Genomic DNA, 25,542 nt, shown 5'->3' on the forward strand with positions numbered 1-25,542 from the left:
TATGCAGTTATCGTGGCAGACACACGTTGGATCCGTTACCTCCTTCTCCAACATTCCCGTGCGTTCAGCCAGTGATCTTACACCTTGTCTCAACAAGTTCACATCTATGTTGATGGTGTCCATTTTGGTCTCCAGAGCCTCATTCAAGGAGGCTATGGCTTCCAGGATCTGCTGATCTCTTCTATCGGGCAGTTGTTCCGCTTGAGATCCAGAGGTTGCTTGGCCCGTACTCTCCGCCAGGTGTCCTGTTTTGGTGCATGCCTCCAGTGTCAGTCGCTTTCCCTTGTCTTCTGGGCTTTGGACGCCGTCGCTAGATAACCATTGTGCTCTTCCGTACCCTTCCTGCCAATCGTGCTGCCTCGACATATGGATTCCACTGCTTTGCGACCTGACCTTCCCGTTAGGCTTCACCACCTTCTCACCATGTCCTTATGTCTCCCAATGCGGCTGCAAGGTACTCCGTGCAGCTACTCATGCTTTTCCGCAGATGCCGGTTATTCTGTCTCAATCCCACCATATATTACTTCCGCCTGGTCTGTCTCTGTGGTTAATGGGTGCATCCTATTGAGGCCTGATTGAATGAGCGCTCTTCATCTCGGGATGCTGGTGCGTGTAGTGGAGTTCCCATGCCTTGCAGCCCATCCGGTATTCTGGAGATTACCAACTTGAGGCCATTAGTCTATGGGTGCCAGACCAGTTTAGCAAAACAATAGCTCAACCCCAACTCGCACTGTCATGCTTACCCTAACTAGACAGGGGTCTGTATTTCCCCTTTCTCCTGCCAACTCAGTTAACCTCTGTGGCCAGTATTCACCAGTATTTACAAGGCTGCACAGGCACTTGACAGGGCGGCGCTTTCCTTACTCTACTCCAGGGTCTGTTTATGTCCGGCGGAGGCTGGGCGTAACTGTTAACGCCCTTTGAGTCCCATTCTACAAGTGCCCTTGTGGATATTGCCCTTTGATTTTTGCCTTAGTACTGCATGTGTACGTCCATACCCTTCTGGGCTGGCATCTGCTCTGGGCTGACCTTCCGGTTAAATTGTGTAGCAGTCTATTTTTGCAGTGTACCCTTGCTTCTTGGGGTATATTAAATTATGGGGCTGGCACGTGGCTGGTGTTTGTATACTTTATTTGTTCAGTGGTATGGTGCATTTAACTGTTGAAGCATGTGTCCCATGCCCAGACATCTTCCACGGGCTGTGCCTGCATTAGTATCCATTGTTCGTTGCTGCACGGGGCTGTGTAACATGGGTCATTGGTCCTTTATTTCTGTGCGTGTTGTGTGCAGAAGCCAGCATCCTACTCCGTTCACTCCAGCCTGCTTCCTCTACAGTCAACCTCCGTTTGTGTCCTGGGGTCTGCTTCCTTTGCAGGCCGTCTATATGTTGTGACCGGTGCCAGGTCCCTCCACGGTCTGCCTCATCAGCACTGAGGCACGTTTCCACCGTAGTCCACCTTCACTTTATTTCAGGGGCCGACCTCCATTACAGTCCAGCTCCGTTGTTCTGTTGCTGCCAATGGGCTGCACCATGTGTGCGCACACAGAGCGCTTAGGCTTGCTGTGGGGGGCAGGGTGTACTAACTTCACTGCAGGCTTCGTGGCCGCTGTTCTTCCTTGTCCCGGGACGTCAGCACTGCCTACAGGGCAGCGCACTTCACCGGGTAGTCTTTTCGGCTCCTCTTCTACACAGTGCTGCGTATGGTTTCAAGCTGGCCCATCTGTTTGTCATTCCACTCATGCAGTTAAACACTGCACTTTGACCCTGGGCAGCAGCCTCTCCTCTCTCTCCATTTTCGTTTCAGACCCAGCTCTGCTCCTTTGTTAGACAGTGTGCCCAGGGTCGTTTTTTGCGCCCGCCATTTTGTTTCTCCGCCGCCAGCCGGAGCAGAATTTATTTTAGCCTGTACTCAGCAGTCTGAGCAATTCGCTGCTCCTTTACTTGCTCTCAGGTCTGCTAGCCGATTTCATACGTCGGTAGTTTCACTTGCATGGGATTTAACCCGCTATTGTCCACATTACAGGCCGGATCATGTCGGATCACAGGAGCTCAAGGAAAACATGTCCCTACAGCATGGCTGCTGGCCACGCTCCTGGGCGCACAGATCCTTGATGAGGAAACCACCGCCAAGAGCACCACCAAGGTCTATAATAGCTTGGATATTAAGTTATAAGGACAGAGAAAAGATCTTTGAACGCTTCCGTAAAGGTAGCAGACTACACTTTACAGGTGCAAAAACAGAGGATGCACTTCCATCGGTCAAGAAGAGACTGAGGGCAGTGAATCTGAAGTACATGCTGCTATACCCAGTTAGACTAAAAATCATATATAAAGGCCGAGCCATCTTCTTTGACACCCCGGAAGACGTACATAAGTGGATGGACACGGAAAATGTACCAACCGGAGCGTATAACCAAATGAGTGCCGACGGGGATACATGCAACTGACCTATGAGGGTGAAGTAAGGCCAGAGATGCGCACAGCCGTTGGGCTACTAAGGAGAGGCGTCCTCAGGACAATTTGACTCAGGCACCGAAACCTATGCAGACGGCAGTGGCCATCAGTGCAGTACCCATGTGGGAATGTACTGTGAGGAAACATCCTTCACCCCAGACCAGATGTTTTCTCAGATACTAGCAGTTACGTATCCGCCCGCTGCACTCTAGGCACCAGGGCAAGTAACTGGGGTGGGAGTGAGAAGTGGGAATGCCTGAGCACAAGGTATTGAGCTGTGTAATTGTTGGGAGGGCGTAGGGAAAGGGAGTTGGGGTATTTAGTAAGGGAATAGCCTATAGATCCACACAGGGTATATATAATGGACATCAGACTGTCAAAGCATGTCTGAGCTTTCATGAGCGATGGGGGAACTTAAAATAGTATCCTGGAATATCAGAGGACTGAACAGTTACATCAAACGGAATAGAATAATGACATACCTGAGATGCCAAAAAGCTCTGCATAGCACTCCTTCAGGAGACGCACCTCACGGGGGAGAAAAAAGTCACCCTAACTAAAAAATGGAGCGGCACAACTCTAGGCTCGGCATATGCTAGAGGGGTTTTGGTGGCGCTGTCCGTGCCCATCAGAGTCCTCGAGATCTTTAAAAATACGGATGGTTGGATGATTATAATACAGGGACAGTTAGAACGGAGAGATATATGCCTTATTAACACTTAAGCACCTAATCATGACAGCAGCATATTTCCGTTCCCTGTACTCCTTAATCAGCTCATATAGAGATGGCACACTGATATGGGTAGGGGATTTTAAATGCGTACTCGATCCAATACTGGATAGATCATACAACAAATTCATACACCCAGCCCATCCTGCCAAAGCCATGAATACACTGTTACGTACATTCAAACTGTCCGATATATTGAGGACACTACACCCTCAAGCGCAAGGATATTTACATTACATCGCCCCCAAGGAACTATATACTAGATTAGACTGTCTTTACAGGAGTATAGATCATATGTGAATTTAAATGAGCTAAATACAAGGCACAAGTATTATTACATCATGCCCCCTTGGTGGTCACATGGCAATACTCTCACCCATAGGATACGCATCTCGAACTGGAGGCTTAGAGGTGAATCCCTGAGAGATGAAGTGTTTCGGGAACACCTGAGAGAGGGCGTTAAGGAATATTTCAAATATAACACGGACAGTGTGGAGTCATCGAGCACACTTTGTGAAGCCTTCAAAGTAGTGATTGGGGGGGGGAGCAATAGCTAAAACGAAAGGAATGTAAACCACAATAGAAAGGGACTTACACAAAGCAGAAACCAAATTAGAAACCATAGAAGGCTTGAGTGACATGTCTAAAGAACGCGCCCAGGAAGTAATGTCTTGATCATTGGGAAAGATTAAGTATGTTGAGTTATAAGAAATACGTAGAGAGACAACATACGAAAGGAGATAATCCAGGACGCTTATTGGCCTGGCTATACAAAAGTGAAACTAAGCGAGATATGACAAGGATGGTAGTGGGAGGTAATGGGGAAGAAAATGGTACGCAAGAAGGAATAAATAAATGTTTTCATGATTATTACAGGGAGTTCTATGCAGAGACATCAATGACCCGTCTGTCTGGGATAAACAAGGCTTTATCCTTCATTGATCTCCCAACACTGGACGCAGAGACTGCCGACAGGTTAGAGGGCCCCATAACCAGAGAGGAATTAGAACACACAATAAGAGGGTTACCGTCCGGTAAAGCACCCAGGGCAGACGGATTACCTATTGAATTCTATAAAAAAATTATTTCAGATGTCAAACCCTGTTGCTAGCTATGCTTATTGAAGCATTAGATATAGGCACACTACCAATGTCATTGAGAGAGTCAATTATTATGCCACTACTGAAGCCCAAAAAGCCTGGCACTGACTGCAGATCTTATAGACCCCTGTCGTTGCTTAACCAAGATGGGAAAATACAGACAGCTTTAATGGCAAACAGGCTCAAGCCAGCAATATCCAAGCTTATTTCCTCAGACCAGTCGGGGTATGTTCCGGACAGAAATATTACGTGTAACCTGAGGAGGTTACACCATATAATAGACCACACCCAGGACAGCACGCACCATCTAGCCGTAGCCTCACTTGACGCAGTCAATGCGTTCGACTCGATCAGATGACCATGGTTACTGGCAGTGCTGAAAAGCTTCGGCATAGGGCCCACATATATTAAATGGGTACGGCTGCTATATAGTAATCCAGTAGCACGAGTCAAGACAGGTGCCCTCATCTAGGAACAATGGCTGTTAAGTAAAAGGCACACGGCAGGGGTGTCCATGTTGTTTATACTGGCCTTAGAACCACTAGCAGTGTATCTCTGGCAGGAATATCAAGACGCAGGTATAGTTACACAAGGCAGCAAAAACCTGATTTCCCTATATGCTGTCGATATGCTGCTTTACCTACAACATCCAGAAACCAATTTACAGTGTATTTTGGATGCATTTGAGCACTATGCAGAACTGTCTGGTATCACGATTAATGTGCAGAAGTCCTGCTTATTTCCACTAGCTGGGTACAGAGGAATACCTATAAACGCATTACTGGTACTGCCGATTAAATGGGAGGTGAACACATTTAGGTACCAATTATAGTTATCGCGTCAGTCGATGGCACTTTTCTCCTCCGACTAACTACACACTGATATCACCAATCAGCCAGATGTTTCGGACTGTGTTGAGCGTCAAGATTTGCAACGATCGTTGGGATCATTTCCGGATACTCCATCTATCTTTTTGGAGCACCACATTTCACATTGCAATGCTTCCTTTTATTGGCTCATCTGGCCTTTCATTTCAGCCCAAAGCTACATTAAACTTCCATGATATTGTAAAAATGGTACCTCCTATTTGAGCCCTTATCTTAGTTCTCAACTCTATTGTCACGTTTTACGATACATCAGTGCTGAATTTAAAACTCATACGCTGTCATTAATAGCTTTTAAAATTAAATTAGAAGCATGGGTGTCTCATTCTCAATTACCTAAACGAGAACAAGTGCGACCATCTAGTCCACTGGATGCTAATATGCCATCAGCTTAATCAGTTTTAACTGAATCTATGTTTAATCATGCCGATTTATGCTCTCCGTCATCCACATTTAAGAGCTATCATTATTATTATAATTATGGTATTTATTGTGTGCGGACCTAGCTTCGAGAAGCAATTGGGCACTTTACAGAGGTAGAACAGTACAGATGCACAACAGAGAGCTTTTCAGAGGTAACAACAGAACAGATATACAGCTGGGGATAGGATTTAGGGGGGCACAGAGGAGGGGCACAGCTGTACAGGGTGGTGGGGAGGAGAGGAGCGTACAGAATGTAGCAATCCTGGTGCGTGAGGTGGTGGGGGGACGTGATGGCTTAGGTGTTGAGGAGGAGAGACTCCTTGAAGAGGTGGGTTTTGAGTTATTTTCTGAATTGTAGGAACGTGGGGGCGAGTTTGATGCTGATGGGGCGACAGTGCCATAGTCTTGGGCGTAGGCAGAGAAGGCTTGTTTTCTGGTCCTTTACTTTTTGCAGTGTTAGATTTCAAGTCTACATGCGTCCTGGCTTCTGGTGTTGCGCTGTCCGCTGGAGATGCTGAGTTTCTCTGCAAGGTAGCTGGGTGACCTGGGGGAGACTGCCTTTTAGATGATGCAGCAAGACTTGAAGGTGATTTGTGCGTGCAGTGGGAGCCAGTGAAGGGCGATGAGGGCCGGGGTGATGTGGTTGTAGCTGCGTAGAACCTTGATGAGGCAAACAGCCACGTGTAGGACACTTCTCAGGGGGACAAGGGCAGATGACAGGAGACCTTCGAGGAGGGCATTGCCCCATCCAGATGGGATAGGACCAGTGCTTGAACGGTGGATCTAAAGCTTTTCGGAGGAAGGAAGGGCTTGACTTTCCGCAGGGGGAAGAGCTGATACCAGGCTGTTTGAGTTTTCTTAGCTATGTACGTCTTGAAGGAGGCATTTGTCGATGTGGAACCCGAGGCACTCAGCGCAGGAGTTGAGCTCAGGTGGGAAGCCTTCTGGGTTCATGGTTGATAGCCAGGCTGAAATGTCTGGGTGTTCGGTGTTGCTGGTAAGGAGTAGGAATTCGGTCTTGGAGGGGTTGAGCTTCAAGTATGCACTGGACATCCAACACTGGATCAGCGAGAGGCAGGTTTTGAGCCTGTGGATGTCCTTGATGTAGTCAATCTGTGTGTCGTCAGCATATTGGTGGATTGTGTGTGGCTAGGAGGGCTCTCAGCAACTCCATGCATAGATTGAAGATTACTGGTGAAACGATGGAACCCTGCAGGACCCCACAAGTGACTGGTAGCACTGGTGATCTATAAGAGTCCATTTGAATAAACTGCTAGTGGTTGGCGAGGTAGGACTTGGACCAGCGTAGGACAAGGTTGCTGATCCCCACGTGCCAATGTACGGTGTCTGTGTGCCTGGTGGTCTAAAGCAGCAGAGAGGTGAAATAGAACCAGGAGGCAAGGGTTGCCCCTGTCAAGGATGTTGAGGGCATTGTCGACATGTATGGTACTGACGCCATGCTTCATCTGGATCTGCACCCGGTTGGTAGGTTTGGAGGAGATTGTTGGTGTGTTTCTGCAGTTGCACGGCTACTGCTTTCTCGATGATCTTACCTAGGAAGGGAAGATGAGGCTATGGTTACCTAGGTTGTCAGGATCCAGAGTGGATTTGTTTAATAGAGAGAGGATTTGTCCTGACTTTAGGGTTGATGGGAAGGTGCTTTGAGCAGGGACGTAATTTCACCAAAATGGCAGGGGTAGTGTAAGTGACATCACGGGAAGTGACAGCAAACCACCTTCAGGTTTTTCAGATGCGTCTAGCACCCGTGTTTCCAGGCGCTCTCATTTCAGCCAGATATAAGAACCGAGGCACAGAGGGAGGCCCGATTTGTCCATTTTCCAGATTTGACGTGGGGTCTGTATATAAAACATACATAATGCGGTATTTTTAACAGGCTAACCGAAATCTCTAACGCAGGCTACAGCTAGTGTATGAAACATCTATAGATCAATGGACACAGAAGTACGCATTATCTGTGGCATTGCTGCGTTAAACAAGCCAGGAGAAAAATGCTGCATGAGCAAGGTCTGAACATTAAATCATTGACCAGGATTTAGTAACAACAAAATTCCCTGGTTATAAATGTATCTATGTGAGTTACCACTACGATAGAAGAAACCTATTATACTGGTTTGCGTGCACACAGGGGAGTGCACCTGATAGTGTTATCTTTGCTGGAGTATATCTGGGAAAGGTTCTTTCAATATATCCAAGACCCCCCAAAGTTTTTATTATCTAAGCGTAATACTGGGTGTCAGTGGACTTAAAACAAACAACCATTTAATGTAATATCATTGCTGCACACATAAATCCACAGCACCACGCCGTTATTTTAAATTGAAAACATCCACAAGTTGCTTCTCACCTAGGGATTCACTGGCAGACTTCAAGGCGCGTACTGCACACTACCACTTTGTCAGACCCAATGGAGTAGCACAAAATTTGGCGGCTCCACTGCGAGACATGCTGTGGAGGCAGCCCATGCACCTTAACAAAGCAAAGGCACGCTACACCCGGGCCGGGTCCGGACCCCCACATGTGCGCAATGTCCAGGATGATTATGCCGCTGCAGAGGCATGTACTACTGCAAGTGAAAGAAATAAATATGTTTTTTAATCAAAGCTTAAATGTTTACGTTGCATAGACAGAAGGGGGCGATGCCTGGTGTTTTTTTGGAGGATGTAAATATTTGCCACAAATTTGGGATTGCGATCGAGCGTAGCGAAAATGGGGTGGGAGATGGGGGGTGAAGGGGGTATGGGGGATTCTCCCTCCCATGGAAAATTTTTGAATAATGGTGCATTACACAGCACACGTTCTGTGAAAATGTGGGTAAAAGGCCAACAATTTGTTTTGCAGGGTAAATCATGAAAAAAAAGTACAATTGATGCAAGTCACCAAAAGTGCACAGGGCATTTCCCAATGCATTATCATGTCGGTCCATTCAATATATGCCAGTATAAAAAAAATATGTCATGCTGGCTGTGCACATACATTTCCATGTTGGCTCCACCAACATATGCTAGTATTCCCATATAAGATCATACTAATGTTCGCTTTAAAATGTTTTTTTATAGTATCCTTACTGGCACTGTGCACAAAACTGGCACTGCCAATATATGCCAGTACTCCTATGTAAGAACATACTCCCGTTGGTTAGGCCATTAAAAGTGACATCTCACAATATGAAAACATGTCCAAACTGGTTCCAATGTAAGCCAGCCTAGACCCATAAGAACATTTATCATGCTTGATTCATCATAGATGCTCAGTTAATACAAAGTCATTCTACAGTAAAAAAAATATACAGACCGCTACACCAAAATAGCAGTCTAGCGAGATAACACTCCTTATTATGCATGCTTTTTTTTAAAATGCCGAATAATAAATGTCATGCCGCAGTAAGCAATGGCTAGACTGACTGCACCAAAATGCCAGTCTAGCCAGGTAACGACACACATGAACTTGGCTCTGTCTGAAAATACCAGTAAAACATGCAAGATCAATAAAGGATGTGGCAACAATGCTCCAGTGAACCCCAGTCTCCTAGGGCCTTACACACACATGCATCCCTTTTCACGCACCGTTCACTCACCCATACAGCCACTCTGACATTCACTTGCACTGAATTCACCAACACGCACACACCAAACCCCATGCAGAACATTCAAACACACACTACCACATTCATACTAATTCACCCACCAGTCACTCACTCATACACCTTTCCTTACCTCCACCCATTGCATTCTCTACACAGGCACATGCCCACCCACCCTTCCAGAACATTCAAAAACACACCATCACATTCATACATATTCACCCGCCAGTCACTCACACCTTCTATTACATCCACTAATTGCATTCTCTACACAGGCACACACCCACCCAACCAGAACATTCAAAAACACACTGTCACATTCATACTCATTCACCCATCAGTCACTCACTCATACACCTTTCCTTACCTCCACCCATTGCATTCTCTACACAGGCACATGCCCACCCACCCTTCCAGAACATTCAAAAACACACCATCACATTCATACATATTCACCCGCCAGTCACTCACACCTTCTATTACATACACTCATTGCATTCTCTACACAGGTACACACCCACCTAGAACATTCAAAAACACACAACATCACTTCTCATTCACCCACCAGTCACTCACACCTTCTCTTACATCCACTCATTGCATTCTCTACACAGGGACAGACCCACCCACCCAACCAGAACATTCAAAAACACACATCACATCACATTCACCCAGCAATCACTCACACCTTCTCTTACATCCCCTCATTGCACTCTCTAAAGAGGGACACACCCACTGTAAGGAACTCATGGTAGCAACAGTAAAGACAGACACAAGTGATCACAGTTCAAGTGTGTTTATTAAACTGTATGCAGATTGTTAAAACGCCTAATCTGAACCTAAATCTAAGATGGGAGCAAGCGTTGACCAACCAATGAAAATAAGTCAGTCGTAGTGGCGTGTCAAATAAAAAGGTTCTATACTAAGAAACCTATTGCCAAACAACTGACTACAATAGAACTTCAACAGAAAGTAAAAAAGTACATCATAAACAGTGTACATATTATTTAGAACAGTAACACAGCTGATGACCTACTAACATTCCAACCATCAGCAGCATTGGCTTGCAAGCCTCGTTAAAACAAAAGGCTTTCAACTGTATGGAGATTTTGCTTGACCTCCTGTATGACCACTTTGACCTATTTTGGCGGCTCTCCTACGGCCTTCTGGATCTGTAGTTTCACTCAGACGGGGATTGACCAGGGTTTCTTGGAGCAGCACCCACATGGTACTGGTTCTGTTTTGCAGCGGGTCTCCCCTTCACAATGTTGCAGTTCTTTTAGACTTCTCTCAGTTTGCCACTTTGCGATTTTCATTCACCACAGCCCAGTTCTTATCGGCTCTCTCCTCGACTCACTGGCTGTGATGAACCACTTGGCATCCTTTTTACTGGAGTCAAGGCCGGTACCACGGAAGCAGGAGTCGTCCTCGCTCCGACTAATCGGCGTCCATACGCTCTGTGTGCCGTTGACATCTGCTGCAGCACACTTGGGCTATTGTCCTCGGTCTTACGTTTCTTCCAGCGGAGGGTTCGCAGGTTTTGTCGAAAAGGGTAAGGTTGTGTCTCTCCCAGTCAGCCTCTCTATATTTGGCGCCTTTCTCCTCCTCTTGAACTGCCAGGTCTGAATAGCTGTCTCGTCCTGCGGTCTGCCTTGCTCGTACTGTGCTCTCTTGCTCCACCCTTTATCCCTATGGGGAAGGGAAAGGGCCATCAGGTGTGCGTGATTCTTGTCAATTGCCCTACCCTTGTATTGGGACATGTCAGGTAAACGGCTCTGGTGTTAAACTGTTGTGCGAAAGTGTTCGTGTTAGGAAAGGGGGGCAGTGTTTTTGAATGTCCTACGTGGTATGATGGTGAAGAGGTATTGAAGGAAGGGGGATACTGCATCTCACCTGTCTGTGTCCCACTCCTAGCCCCGAAGACCTCCCATCCAGGTGATCCTCCCTCAGTAGTCCACCTCCAGGAACTGGATCCAACAGTGATAGCCGTGTCCTGGCCACCTGGATGACAGATCTCTGGGGTTTAGTCAGGGAGAAACCTTAAGGTTTCTCACACCCACCCAGAACATTCAAAAACACACATCACATCACTTCTCATTAAACCACCATTCACATACATACATCTGACACGCACTTCACGCAATGCAAAATGCCCATTATATTTTTTTAAAAAAGCCTTCTTACCTTTTTCTTGGAGCTTCAGTCTGTTCTTCAAGGTCACCCTCGGCTCCTCTCTGCTGCTCACAAACAGGAACCAGGAAGCTGCAAGAGCTTCCTGGTTCCTGTATGTGAGCTGCAAGGAAGCCGAGGGAGAATGGGTTGGAGCTGAACGTGGCATGTGACATGTGCCACATGTCATGGTCAGCTCCAACCCATACTGAGCGCCTCCCCGGCCCACCAGACCCAGTGTGGCGGGGACCCCAGCTACACCAGGAGATTCAGTTTTCTTGGGAGGTCGGGGGGGGGGGAGGGGTGAGTTGGGGTTGCAAGGGAGTCCCCAGGAGTTGCAACTGCAGCCCCGAGGGGTCTCAGTTGAGACCACTGGCGACCCCCTAATGACGTCCCTGGCCTTGAGTTAGGGAGCCGTTGATGGTCTCTAGGTAGAGAAGGAGAGCTTCTGCAGGGAAAGTCTTGAGGATGGATGATGGGGGGAGGTTGTCTGTATACGATGTGGCTTTGAGGGCAGCCAGGGTTTCGACCAGATCCTCTTTAGAGAGTGTTTTGAATGTTGTCCATGGTGTGGAGATTTCACAAGGAGGGACGTGAGGTGGGTCTGTGGATGTAGAGCTGGTGTCTATGAGCTGGCGAATCTTGGTGATTTTGTTGATGAAGAAGGTGTTGATGGTGGTGGATTTTTCAATGGAGTATGGTATGGCAGGGTCGAGTAGCAGGTTGATGCAGTGCTGACCACCTTGAAGAGGCATCTGATGTTTTTGGCTTCTGCTAAGGTGTTCTAATAGTAGGAGGCCTTAGCTGTGTTGATTAGTTGCCAGTGGGTTGCTCTGAGTTCCTTGAGGTGCGTCAGGTCGGATGCGGTCCAAGTTTTCTTGTTTCCTGATGTCTGACTATTTCGGTTTTCAGGTGCGTTGTTTTAGAGGCACATGTCAGTCTATGGAGGCTGAGAGGGTGGCGTTGAGTACTTCCAGTAGAGGGACGCAGTTCGGTTCGGGGTGTTCGGTCCATGCGAGGTAGAGGTTGGTGAGGGCTTCCACCGGGAAGGCTGAGGGTGTCGAGAAGGCCGAAGAGAGCTTCCTTCATCGGTTTGGTGACCTTATTGCCTGGGAGGTTGAAGTCGCCTAGGAAGATGTGGCATGTGTGACGGACATGGTGGTGACCTGGTCGGTGAAGTCTCTGATGAAGGCAGTGTTGGGTTTGGGTGGTCTGAAGATGAGATGGAAGGTGACTGTGTCCGTCAGGGAGAGCTTGAAGTGGCAGAAGTGGACTTTAAAGGAGCCAAAGTTCTCAAAGTCAAGTCTGGTGCAGGGCCACAAAGTCTTGTGGAGGACCATGAGGCCTCCACCTGTCTTGTTCGTCTGGTGTTGGATGCTGTAGCCATCGGGGACAAGGACATCTAGGATGTGGGTGGGTGTCAGACAGGTCTCAGTGATGAAGATGGCGTCAAGGTTGTGTATAGCGATGTGGTTGGCGATGTCTGCTGCATGGGTGATAGCTGAGCAGATGCTGGAGAGCATCAACTTCCGTGTTGTGGACGGTGAGGGGTGCTGATGGGCTTGAAGCGGACGTGGGTGAGGTTGCTGCATTGCAGAGTTTATGCCTTAAAGGAGGGGTGATGATGTTACCATTGCCTGTTGTTGGTAGGGATGGCCTGTGGTGAAGGAGGGAGAAAACACATGTCAGCGTGTGCTTACCTGTTGTCTGAGCTGGGGTTCGAGCCCTGGGTCTTCCTGGTCCAAACAGGAATAGCGCTTTTCTTCGTCTGCCCTACAATTCGGACACCCAGTGAGAGACGTCCTTGATCTAAGTCGAGCTAAGAACAGAAAGGAAGAGGCAGAGATAAGAAGGTGGGTGGGGCTTAGGCCATGTGACCTAGGCCCACTTGCACCTGCTCACCAACTGCAAAGGAAAAGAGGCTGGAGGGCTGCTTCAGTAGGGAAAAAGGACAGCTATGATGATTTTTGACAATGTACAAACAAGCCGCAGTCTTGATAATAGTCTATCAATTGCTACTTCTTGTCTTGACCTGGAACCTCAAGAAGTTTATCTCATCAGTTCACAGCCACACGCCTAAAGAAGACTACAAATTAAAAATAAAACCCCCTGCCTCTTACATTTCAAGAACATTTTTAGGTTCATTACAAACGATGGCTGATGATTCTCCTGGTAAATATTAGCTGCCTCCAGCCTCTACTACCCGCTTTCCTTTTCAGATGGAAAGAAAAAGGGAAAGAAAAAGTTCTCTAAAACATGCAAATTTAGACAAACGTCATAATTCTAAGCAACAGAATGCTTGGTCAGCCTTGGATTCCAATTATGGAGCTTTACTAGAAATATGGGAGGATTCATTACTTTCTATTAATAAGCTCCCTAACTGTGCCAATCAGAACTTGGAGCATGTCTTTCAACAATCAACCTTTTTGGCTCTATGCAGTGATGGTGACATCTCACTAACTATGACTCTACCACCAAATCGTGGGGTGACCTCTGCCCTAAGAGTACCCACAAAAAGTGCAATACCGAAGTCCCATATAACTTATTCATCATCAAGATCTTCGTTTGGGTAATCAAATGGATGTCAGGACGGAGGCGAGATAGAGAAAGGGACTTGCTGTCCTGCTCAGTCTCTAGAGCGAGCACTCTGTATGCCAGTCCCACTCAGGTCGGGATACCCAGACATTTCTAGCCGAGGGAAGTGACTAAACCATTACCACTACACCAATCCGCAATGGCAGTCTCATGGAACACAATGGCTTTATATGATGTATACTCAGAGGAGATTTCTGAACAGGATTTGACCTGTGGGGAAATCCTTTTCTTCTTGTTAGGGTTGTGCTGCATAGATGAGCTGGCCTTGAGGAATTTGGCAGCTACTTGATCAACCTCAAGAAATGGAGGATCCCTGGAGTAGGTGAACGCAAACTTATGATTCATCATCAGCAAACTAGTACCAGGATTGTGTTAAAGTAATACGGCTGAGTCCTGTTGAATCATCATAGAATTTGGTGGATCCTTAATCAATTGATAGAAAACTGTAACCCTTTGCTATGTTGGAAACATTAACTCTAGATTGGATTAGGAACGATTTGAACCAGAACAGGAGGCGTTTGGGTCTTTCCAACAAGTGATTTGATCTACAGAAGAAATGCCTTCACTCACAGAAGCCAGGAGTAAATACTCACAGAGCAGCTGGAGGAATGAAATTCATTTACAGCACTGTCACTTGCAACCGAACATGTGGCCACAACAATGCTACACCTAGTTCTTGGTCCTTGTCCACTAACGCAACAAGCCGTAGCTACACTAAATGTGACCTCTAGGATGCATTTGCAACAGACGTATGACATTTGCTCATGGTGCCTGGTTAGGGACTGTTATAGAATTTTAGAGCAAAAGGATTAGAGCTGCTTGAATGGTTGTTTCCCAAGCAGACAACAAGAGGCCCTATACAAGTAAGCTTTGAGGAAATATTTTCAGCAGAAAGTAGATTAACTGAAACAATGCTATGGCTTTAGAGGACCAGAAGCACTGCATAGTTAAACTAGAGGTAAAGGAAAATAGTATTTGCATATGTATATTTGCAGGATTCTGAGGTACAGCTAGTAATCAATTTTACCTGAATAGGTCCTGTAAGAAGGCATTAATCTTTCTCCCCAGTTTTCACATGTGTTTCCTGGATCAGAATCTAAAGAACAGTTAAGAAGAGAAACAGAGGGGGGTGGAGGGGAGGGAGGGTGAGAAGGAAATAAAGCAAAGTATATAAGACAGTTCTAAATATCACTAATCAGACAGTGAATAATTGAGTTTTCCAACGGGTATCAAGGTGTTCAAGCTCTCAGAAAATGCCCATGCATAGCACTTAATTGCTTGGAAAATACATTCTTTCATTTTCTTTATGGCAAGCAGTATTCAGATTTACATTGTGTGTATACATGAACAACAAACAAAAAACCAAAAGAAATATGTTTTGCCACTCATGATTTTCCATAATGTTATATGTTGCCACTCTTCATTGAAAATCTTATATTCTCAGGTACAAGGCACTGTCATTTAGTTCAAAGAGGTAAGGATCCCATTCACTGCTCACAAAGATATTAGCTTTGTGGATCTAGCCTGAGGGCCATAATGCATGCTATGGGCCCTGAAAATAGAGCTAAAGGCCCAGGTGCAGCAGCTTTTAATGAGGTACAATGATCCATAACTCCCATTATGGCCCAAGTGCGAGGTCTCAAGATTTTATAACTCATGTCGCTCTTCAAAATATATGACGTATATACAAGTGCATAGAAGTTGCAATTACAAAAATATGCCTGGTCGCTGCAGGGAAATGACTGTGGGTACTCTGTGCTGCTCATAGCCTTTGCATTTTAGCATTCAAAACAATATTCAGGCTACAACCATTGTAAATCCTGAAGATTGTCCAATGATTTAACTCTCTCAGCATCCTAGCTTTAGAGCCCTCACCCTCAGGCAGTACCATCGAGTTATGAGCCTGTGTACATCACTAAATGCCTTTGCTATGCTTGGGCCTTAGACACGGTCTTCAGGGCCCACAACTACCAGCACAGCTCTCAGACTAGATCTATAAAGGCTTTCAAAGTTGCACAAACACATTTAATTTGACCCGTCCTATGCAATAATTAATGATGTATGTTTTGGGAAAAAAATACAAAAAATTACTCAATGTAACTGTACAACAAGCTTCTTACAGGATCACAAGCCAACAGGAGTCAACCACGCCACGCTACACTTTACTCTTTATATAGATGGATATTCTTATTTTAGAAAATGAGTGTGCAGGAGACAAAAGCTTACATCATACATACCAATTTGGATACCATGAAGAAGCTCACTCGGGATCTCTAATTGCATGAGGTTTTGAGAGTGAAACACATGTTGGAGCAGAAGAACAAGTTACTTACCCATGGAACGTTCTTTCGACTGGATGTTCCTCCTACGTATTCCTTATCTTTCATATTTCCATATACAGCTCTTGCTGCCTTGGACATTTTTATGCAGCAGAGGGCGCTGTGCGTTGAGGTCAGGTCGAGTGGATGTCCCTTGGAGGCCTCCATCTTGACGTCACCACAGGTATAAGTAGCAAGCACAGCGCCTGTTATGACGAGAGGAGTTATGCCTTGTGTCCGATAGTTACTCCCCCTGAGAGACCGTAGACTGCAACCTCAAGAGAAGTTTTACTGCAGGGAAGGTTGGAAGGGGAAATAAGGAATACGTGGGAGGAACATCCAGTTGAAAGAAAGTTGCCATGGGTAAGTAATTTCTTATTCAAATGGATTGTGTCCTCCCAAGTATTCCTCATCTTTGGCACGCTCCCAAAGCAGTTTATTTAATTTGGAGGAGGGAGTAAAAATTCACGTGGTCACGTATGCACAGAGTGCAATACTGCTTTCCCAAAAGCAGAATCATGACTCGTGGAGGAATCCAGACTGTAGTATTTTGTAAATGTGTGCACAGACGACCATGTAGCAGCTGCACATGTGTCTTTTATCGGAACTCCCCTCTGCAAAGCAGACGAAGTTGCAACACCCCTGGTCGAATGAGCCCTCAGATGTTCTGGAGGGTCTTTACCAGCCAGACTGTAGCATTCCAATATAGTTAAAATAACCCACCTGGAGATAAGTCTGCTTGGTGGTGGCTAGACCCAATTTATGGCCTGTATAGCCCACGAATAACTGGTCGTCCTGTCGTAGTTTAGCCAATCTGGAAATGTAGAAACTCAGTGTATGTCTAGGGTTGAACGTGTGAAGCCTCTCTTCCTCTTTCCCTGGATGAGGAGGAGGATAAAAAGAAGGTAATGTTATCTTCTGAGTAATGTGAAACTCAGAATCGACCTTGGGAAGAAAGGTAGGCTTCACCTTTAGAACCACTCTGTCCTTATAAAAGACAGTAGGAGGAGGCTTGCAGGATAAAGTCTATAGCTCACTCACCCTTCGGGCTGATGCAATTGTCACTAAGAATACTGTGTTCAAGGTAAGAAGTCTTAATGAGCAAGAATGTAGAGCCTGGAAAGGAGCACCCATCAAAAAGTTCAAAACCAAATTGAGATCCGACAGTGGGACTTGAAAAGATGTTGGAGGGTAAACATTAGTTAAACCCTTTAAGAATTGAATTACAAGAGGAATTTTTTAATAGGAGACTTCCTCTGAAGTGCACTTAAAAATAGAAAGCGCTTCTAGGTATCCCTTGATGGTACCAATCTGGATCCCCATATTTGCTAGGTGTAATAGAAAAGAACACCATTGGTGTATTGCATAAAAAAGGGTCAACGTTCTTATCTCGACACCAGCTGCAGAACTTATTCCAGCAGCGGCAGCTGTATAAAGATTTGGTTGCTGGTCTTCTGGCCAAAAGCAATACCTCCATTACGTCATCCGGGACATCCCAATCTCTGTATCTCAGCCTCTCAAACCATCCGTGATGGCTGAGAGTCCTGATATCCGGATGGAGAACCCGACCCTCCTCTCGCGAGAGAAGATCCTTTCCTGGTGGAAGACGAATCGTAGGGCAGATGGACATATCCAGAAGGTTCTGGTACCACATCCTCCTGGCCCAATCCAGACCAATTGGGATCATGGATTTCCTGAACCTCCTCAACCTCCTCATGACATGAGAAATGACGGGGATTGGAGGAAATGCGTACAGAAGTGGAAATTCCCAGTCAACCACAAATACGTCTCTTAGAGCTCCTCTCGGGGGAAATTCCCTTGAGCAGTACAGTTTGAACTTACTGTTGGCACTGGTCGCGAACAGATCCACTTGAGGGGTTACTCCAAAGGGTGAAGATCTCCTGAATGACTTCCTGAGCTAGTTCCCACTCATGAGAGACTGTGCTCTGCCTGTTCAGAGCGTCCCCTGTCGTGTTCTTCTCTCCGGCTAGGTGAACTGCCGACAGAGAGATCCCTTCTTGTATTGCCCAGAACCAGAGCTGCATTGCCTCGCTGCACAGTGGTAGTGACCCTACACATCCTTTCCTGTTGAAGTAGTACATGGCCACTGTGTTGTCCATCATTATCAGGACATTCTTTCCACGTACAGATGGCAGGAAGGCCTTCAGCGCTATTCTGATTGCCCTCAGCTCTAAAAGGTTGATATGTAGTTTGGACTCCGATGGACACCAACAACCGCTGATGGTCAAGTCGTTGGCATGGGCTCCCCACCCCGTGAGTGATGCGTCTGTCACTACTGTTATCTCCGGCCATGGTTGCCAAAACCGTTCTCCTTTCAAGATATTCTCCCGACAGGCCCACAACCGAAGATCCAGTGCGACTCTGTTTGGGATTTTTAGGAGATCTGACATCCTCCCTGAGAACTGGGACCATTTGGGTCCTGAGAGCACACTGGAGAGATCTAATTCTCAGACGAGCCTCTGGCACCAGAAAAATGCAAGATGCCATGAGGCTGAGCAACCTCAGAAAATAGAAGACCGGTAGACGCTGGGCATTCTGGAATTTGGTCACCATCTGCAGAATGTCTAGAGTCCTCACCTGTGGTAGCAAGGCTTTTCCCAGGGATGCATTGAGGACTGCTCTGATGAATTGGAGTCTTTGTGATGATATCATGGGGACTTCTTGAAGTTGAGGGAGAAGATGCCCAGTCTGTAAAGAGAGCGACAGGTAAAGTTGAGATGTTCCAGGGCTTGTTCTGGGGAACTGGCCCTGATCAACCAATCATCCAGGTAGAAGTAGGCATGAATCCCCCCCCCTCTCCTGAGACTCGCTGCCACTACCGCCATTAGCTCTGTGAAAACACCTGGGACAGAGGTCAGCCCAAATGGCAGAACTCGAAACTGAAAATGAGAACCACCAATGGCGAACCTCAGGTACCACCTGTGCTTGTGATGGATCAGCACATGAAAGTAAGCATCCTGAAGGTCCAATGATACCATCCAATCCTGAAGCTGGAGGGCCTGTAGGGTTTGTGAAAGAGTTACCATCTTGAACTTGTCCTCCCTGAGGAACTTGTTCAAGTTTCTTAAGTCTAAGATAGGTCTCAATCCCCTGTCCTTCTTTGGAATTATAAAATATGGGGAGTACAAACCCTTGTTCCTCTCCGTTACAGGTACTGGTTCTATAGCACTAATCTCTAGCAGAGTTAATATCTCCTGCATAAGGAGCGGACCTGGAACTTTCAAAGAGTTTTTCCCCGGAGGATGACTCTGAGGTTTTTGCAGGAAGGGTAGGCAGTAATATTGGGCAACTGTTTCTAATGCCCATGCATCTGAAGTAGCCATTCTGTCAGATGCTGTGACAACCTGCCTCCTACTGCAGTCTTGTGAACGAAGACCACAGATAGGTTTTGGAGCGGCTGATGCAGTGGCTGAAGGTAAGGCAGCCGCTGCTGATGCGGTCTTAGTACCTCTACCCCGTCCACCACGGGGGAATTTTCTATGTCCTCTTTGAGCTGGCTGTCCTCTGCCCCTTCCGAATGTGGAACAATGGCGAATGGACCTACCCCTCCAGGGCGTACCCGGGGAGCGGTTTGGAGTTTGCCTTATTGCAGCTCCAAGGGATTTGGCAGCCGCCTTGGAAGTTTGCAGCTTCTCCAAACTCTCATCAGCTTTATTCCCAAACAGATGTGTGCCGTCAAAGGGCATGTTTGTTACGCTCACCTGGTATCCACAGGGACGCCACCCAGCTGGGTTACTCGCTGGTATGCTTCTCAGCTTTGCCCTGACGTGGTCTGCGGGGAAGGTTCTGCCTGAAAATACAGGAGGACTGTGTTCAAGACTGACCGAGTAGGGCAAGTATCCTCCCTAAACCCCGTATGATTTCACTCCCTCTGGCGCCCTCTCCTCAGCTTGTGGTAGAATTAGGCGTGCTCTCCGTCCTGCCTTCTTTGCAGGGGCGCGTAGTCTTTCATGGGCGAGTGCGGTCCAGTTACTTCACTGACGCCGGCCCGTTTGATATTGTTCAGGTAGGTCTTATTGCTGTTCTTTAGTTTTGTTGCTATCCTGCATGGCTTTCTTTGTTTAAAATGTCTCTTTTTTCTCCCTTAGATATGCAGAGCTTCAGCGCGGCGAACTGGCTTGGTTGAGCCCCGCTGGTAAATGATGGCGAATTAAGAGCGCTATGATGCGGTAAGTAAGCGCTATGCGCAGCGCTGCGAAGTCTTGCCTTTGCTAACCTGTGTTTTCCTTCCTTGTAGGTCGCAGTGTTCTTCAGCGCGAGTAGAATGTCCGGAGTGGTGCCAGCCGAGAGGCGACCAGCCAGGTAAACCTTTTGAGCAGTTCGTAATTTGTAAATGTCTCTACTGCTTTCTTTAATGTTGCCTCTATCTTCCTCTTTCAGGTCGTTCTGTCCGGGAGGCGTGCAGATTCGAGGAAGCTGTTCTCAGTTGCTGCGAGTGTTTAAAGATGAAGACTGCAGGTAAGATGCTGCTGCTAATGTTGTTCCTTTTGTCTCCTTGCAGGTTCTGTTTCTCCGAGGTTCGAGGGAATAGCTGGACACAGTGAGCGTCACGTTGCAAGCTGCAAAGTTACGCGAAACGTGTTGTCTTGCTCGGGTGTGGTTTAAATAGCCCAACAAAATAGTCCAGGTAAAGTAGTCCCTAGGCTACCACACCCAAAACACTAGAGGGCATAGCTTGGTTCTCAGGAACCAAGCTATGTGGATGCCTCCATGTTGGCTGACAATACAATAAAGTAGTTCCCAAGCACATTGTTTTTCATTGTGTATGAGCCGGGCACAATAGGCGCCAGGACTGGCCCCATGAGGGCTTTTGAACAGTATGCCAGGCTCTAGAGGCCCGAGTCCTGGCTCTACCTGGCCAATGGGTTTGCCAGAGGGGGTTTTGGGCGAGGGTCGTGACAGCGTTGAGAAGTCTGGACTGTACGTCTGGGGCAAATCCTGACTTCCGCAATCAAGCAAATCTCCGGATTACCATACTAGGCGCCATAGCTCTGCTGATGCTGTCAACAGAGTCGAGACCAGTCTGGAGGGACTCGCACATAGCGTCGTTCCCACCTTCGAACTCAGTGCCAACAACACACTTTTCGGCGTTGCCGTATTGGTTTCATTCGGCATCGATGACGTTGATTTTTTGTGTTTGGAGGCTTTATCTTGACTCGAGGGATGAAATCGCTCTCGAGGAGGCTCAATGGCCAGGTCTGAAGATGCTCGCCTCTTATGCTTCCTAGAGCTTTACCGCCTTCAGGTGTTGTCGAGGGGTGCAAGGCCGCGTTCTCGAACACCATCATACGGAGTCTAAATTCCTCCCATTGGGCTGGGGTACTAGATTTAAAAGGGAAAGTGACCCGTTTGGGTGAGCTAGATGATGAAGTGGACGGCGATCTATGGCGCCTCTTTTTCCCCATGCCTCGAGGATGAGGAATGGTGCGGGCCACTTCTGGAACGGGAGCATTTCGATCTTTTTCAACGAGGAGACGTCAGTCTCGACTCGTCTGACGATTTACATTTGGACGGGGTAGATGGAGATTTTACAGGCGTACCTTTCGCCAACTTCCCTCTATGTCTCTCAGGGCCTTGGCCATCATCGACAAGCAGTCCTCGCACTCGGATGGCGGGTGGTTTGACCCTAAACACCACAGGGAGATCCTGTGTGGGTCCGTCACGGACATTTTAGCACTGCAGTCCCGGTACCTTTTAAATCCGGACCAAGGAGTAGACAACGCTGATGAAGATGCCTTATCGCGTCGAAAATGCAAAGATTTTTCGAAGAAATATCTAAGAATTTACTGACTAGAACTAAGGCGTTACGTTACCGAAGCTGTGAAGCGCGGAAAAATGGAACTGAGGCCAACGGGCATTGCGCTTGCTACTTATACCTGTGGAGACATCGACTCGACCAGACCTCGACGCACAGTGCCCTCTGTTGAAAGAAATTCCAAGGCAGCAAGAGCTGGATATGGAAATATCAAAGATAAGGAATACACAGGAGGACACAATCCATTCGAAATAGTGTTCTATTTAACATACAAATTCAATTTTGATGATATCGGTGTAACATTTGCTCATAATCCTTATACTTTGCCTTTGTATGCAAAAATATTCCAGCAAGGTGTAGCCAAGAAAATTTAACCATTTTCTTTGGACGAAGGATACCCACGGAAGAAGTGGCTTCCTTGGATTAGAGTAATTACATTTATAATTAATTAGGTGTGATATTATTTCATGAGAGCTTGTTGTACTATGAAGTATTTAATAGGACAGTTGTAATTGTTATTGTAATTGTTTATTTATACAGCGCTTATACCCAGGTGGAGGTCTTCAAAGCGCTTCAAGACGGGAAGGGAACAAGGTAATACAGTAATCATTCTTAGGCCTTGAAGTTTCCGAATGATCTAACAGAAAAACTAGCATACTTGGCCTGACAGCATTTCTCTTAGTGCAAGTGCATGAAATGTTACAGTTCCAACCAAGCTATGGAAGGGGGGACAAAAAAAGGGGGATTGGGGGACAGGACAGATGAATTTGCTAGTTCTAGTACATTCAGGTCATGCATTCGTACAGACAAAGGTGCGAGAAAGGGGGTGTCTGGGGGGAACAAGCTTGTCCAGTCCAGCAGGGCTCAAGTGCAGAGAAGTTGCCCCGTTCATGTACCGAAAGCTGAAAGTGCAGTGCAGCGGGCCAGAGGCAAGTGCAAAAGACTGGCGGGGGAGCCTGGGACGTGTAAGGCTCTGTAGGTGAACCAGACAACCAGTCAGCAAAAACTGAACAGAGTTAAGGAGGAGGAGAAGGAGGAAGGAGGATGGAGAGAAAAAGAACAAAGGTTAGCAGGGGAGAGGGAGAGAGAAGGAGGAAGAGAAGAGGAAGGTCTTGAGGAGTTTCCAGAATTTAAGGTGCTCTGGCTCAAAACGGAGAGAGGCTGGGAGGCTGTTCCAGAGGGAGGCACCTGCAGAGGTTAAGATCTATCCCCAAACTCTGTTTGTGAAAGCGGCTCACCCACAGAAAGTTGGAGGATGAGCAGAGGGCTCTAGAGGGAGAGCATTTAGGAAGGGAGCAGTGTAGAAAGTGCGGTCCCCCGACCCCAGAAAGCCTTGTGGATTATGCAGAGGGTCTTGAACATGATCCTTGCAGCCACTGGGAGCCAGTGGAGAAATTTCAGCACCAGAGAGATGCAGTCCCTGGGCTTGAGGCCAAGGATAAGTTTTGCGGTTCTGTTCTGGATGAGTTGTAGAGGACGGAGAGTAGAAGTAGGAAGACTGAGAAAGAGGCTGTTGCAATAGTCCAGCCTAGAGAGAACCATGGCTCTAGATGCGGTGAGACTCTGGGGGAAAGTAAAAAAAGGTAGAATGCCTCTGAGGAGGTGCTGTTGGTAGTGGGACTTTTTGGAGATGTCTGGGATGTGGGAAGAGAAGGAGAGAGAGTGGAGTCGAAGGTGACCATAGATTCTTTGCCTCATTGTTAGGTGAGGGCGCAGGGCCATGGGAGGCAAGCCAGAGTGAGAGTGGGAAAGCGGGAGCAGGAGTTCCAATGAGGTCTCCATCTTACTGGCATTCAGGCAGAGATTGTTAGCAGCTCACCAAGACTGAATTGCGGATAGACAGTCAGGGATGAGCGAGGAGGAGAAAGAGGCTGAAGGTAGCCTGAAAAAGAGCTCTGTGTCATCCACATAACACTGAAAGTTAGAGGTGAAGGTAGAGATCAAGGGGGCCATGTAGATATTGAAGAACCAGGGGGATAGGTTAGATCCCTGGGGGATACCAAATGCAGAGAGAGGGATAGAGGAGAGAAAGGTGGCGAGCCACGCCAGGGCCTGATCTGTGATTCCCAGTTCAAAATAAATGTGTTTGCACAACTTTTAATGGTCTCATCTGCATGTTAAGCAGTTATCTTGGGAAGCAGTGTACTTGTAGAAGTACACTTGCGTGATCTAGTAGCACCAACAATGTTGGCATTATTCAACACTTAGAATTGCAGATACACTGATTTAACTCAATCAGGAATCTAGCCCTATATATTGTACTCCACTATATCTATAAAGGAACATGATCTCACTGTAGTGACTACTGTACTCTTGGTCCAGAGTCCCCTTTCCTCCGTACTCCCCTTTTAAATTGTAGACATGCAGAGGCGTGGCAGCGGGGCTAGCAGCCCACTACTAGCCCCCTCTCTGACGCCACACCCGAGACCAACCTATTTGTGTGTTGGGAACAATGGACCCAATTACGAAGAAGATTTTAGGAGAATGGTGGGTGGGGTGAATGAAGGAAAGAGACTCTGGACTAGGCTTGAGGCCAAGGATAAGTTTTGCGGTTCTGTTCTGGATGAGTTGTAGTACTATAGTGAGTAACTTTTCCTCCATATAGTATGGGCGATTACAAAGCACTACACACCCCCGTAAAGATACAAGCTAGATGGCCTATCATACAAAACATATTTTGAGAGCTATCTGCCGAAAGACGGTGTCAGGCGTAGAGCTGGCATCCAGACAATAATGCCAAAAGAAGGCAGACGGAGAAGCCCAAGTGGCAGCCTGGCTGATAAATTCCCAAGAGAATTGCCTTTGAAAATCAACAGACATAGCTTTTGCTCTTACCGAGTGCTCATGAATACCCTTAGTAGGGATTTTCCTCTGAACTTTGTAAGCCTCAGCAACGCATGCAAACATCCACCTAGCAATACATGCTGGCCCTCCTGTGAATGTTCCACAGAAGGTGACAAATAGGACATATGAAACTCTAAACTCCTTTATAAAACTTTACAGTACTCATCCAGGCAGTGCAATACTTTATCGGCATTGGATGGAGGATTAGGGAAGAATGGGGCAAAACTACCTCCTGGTTTATGTGGAAAGTCAATATAAGAAAAGCAGGTGGCTACATCAGACTACTGTGTCTTTATGCAATATTGTGCCTGGCTTTGAAGTTGCTAGAGCCTAGAACTTGTTTACAATTCTAGGTGAAGACTACGCTAGAAGTAGAACAGTATTCACAGTGACCAATGCAATGTCCACTGAAGTCATACCCTCAAACGGCCTATGAGCCAGGGCCACCAACACCACATTGAGGTCATAAATGGGGTGAGGCCTTCTGATGGGAGAAAAAAGTCTGCCTAGTTCTTCGAGGTGTCTTTTCACTACTGGATTCGCAGAGTATAAAAACATCATTTTAGGGTTCCTATACTTGCATATTGTAGTGAGGTAGGTTCTACAAATATCCATCCGAACCCCTGGCTGAGCCAGATGAACACAAA

General features: G+C 46.9%; 1 protein-coding gene across 2 annotated transcripts in view; it reads right to left on the bottom strand.

Moving 5' to 3' along the window:
* Nucleotides 1-25,542, bottom strand: part of ANKRD12 (ankyrin repeat domain 12) — a 1,194,452-nt gene that overhangs the window by 685,203 nt on the left and 483,707 nt on the right. Inside the window, exon 4 of one of the 2 annotated variants that reach the window (XM_069613393.1) lies at nt 14,985-15,053. The exons of the other annotated variant lie outside the window; for it this stretch is intronic. Within the exon in view, the coding sequence (XP_069469494.1) occupies nt 14,985-15,053 (69 nt within the window). The remainder of the gene's footprint in view (nt 1-14,984; nt 15,054-25,542) is intronic. 2 annotated transcript variants of the gene reach the window in all.

The sequence above is a fragment of the Ambystoma mexicanum genome, chromosome 5p (genome assembly GCF_040938575.1).
Source record: "Ambystoma mexicanum isolate Mex_15411 chromosome 5p, UKY_AmexF1_1, whole genome shotgun sequence".
In the NCBI taxonomy this organism is placed as follows: domain Eukaryota; kingdom Metazoa; phylum Chordata; class Amphibia; order Caudata; family Ambystomatidae; genus Ambystoma; species Ambystoma mexicanum.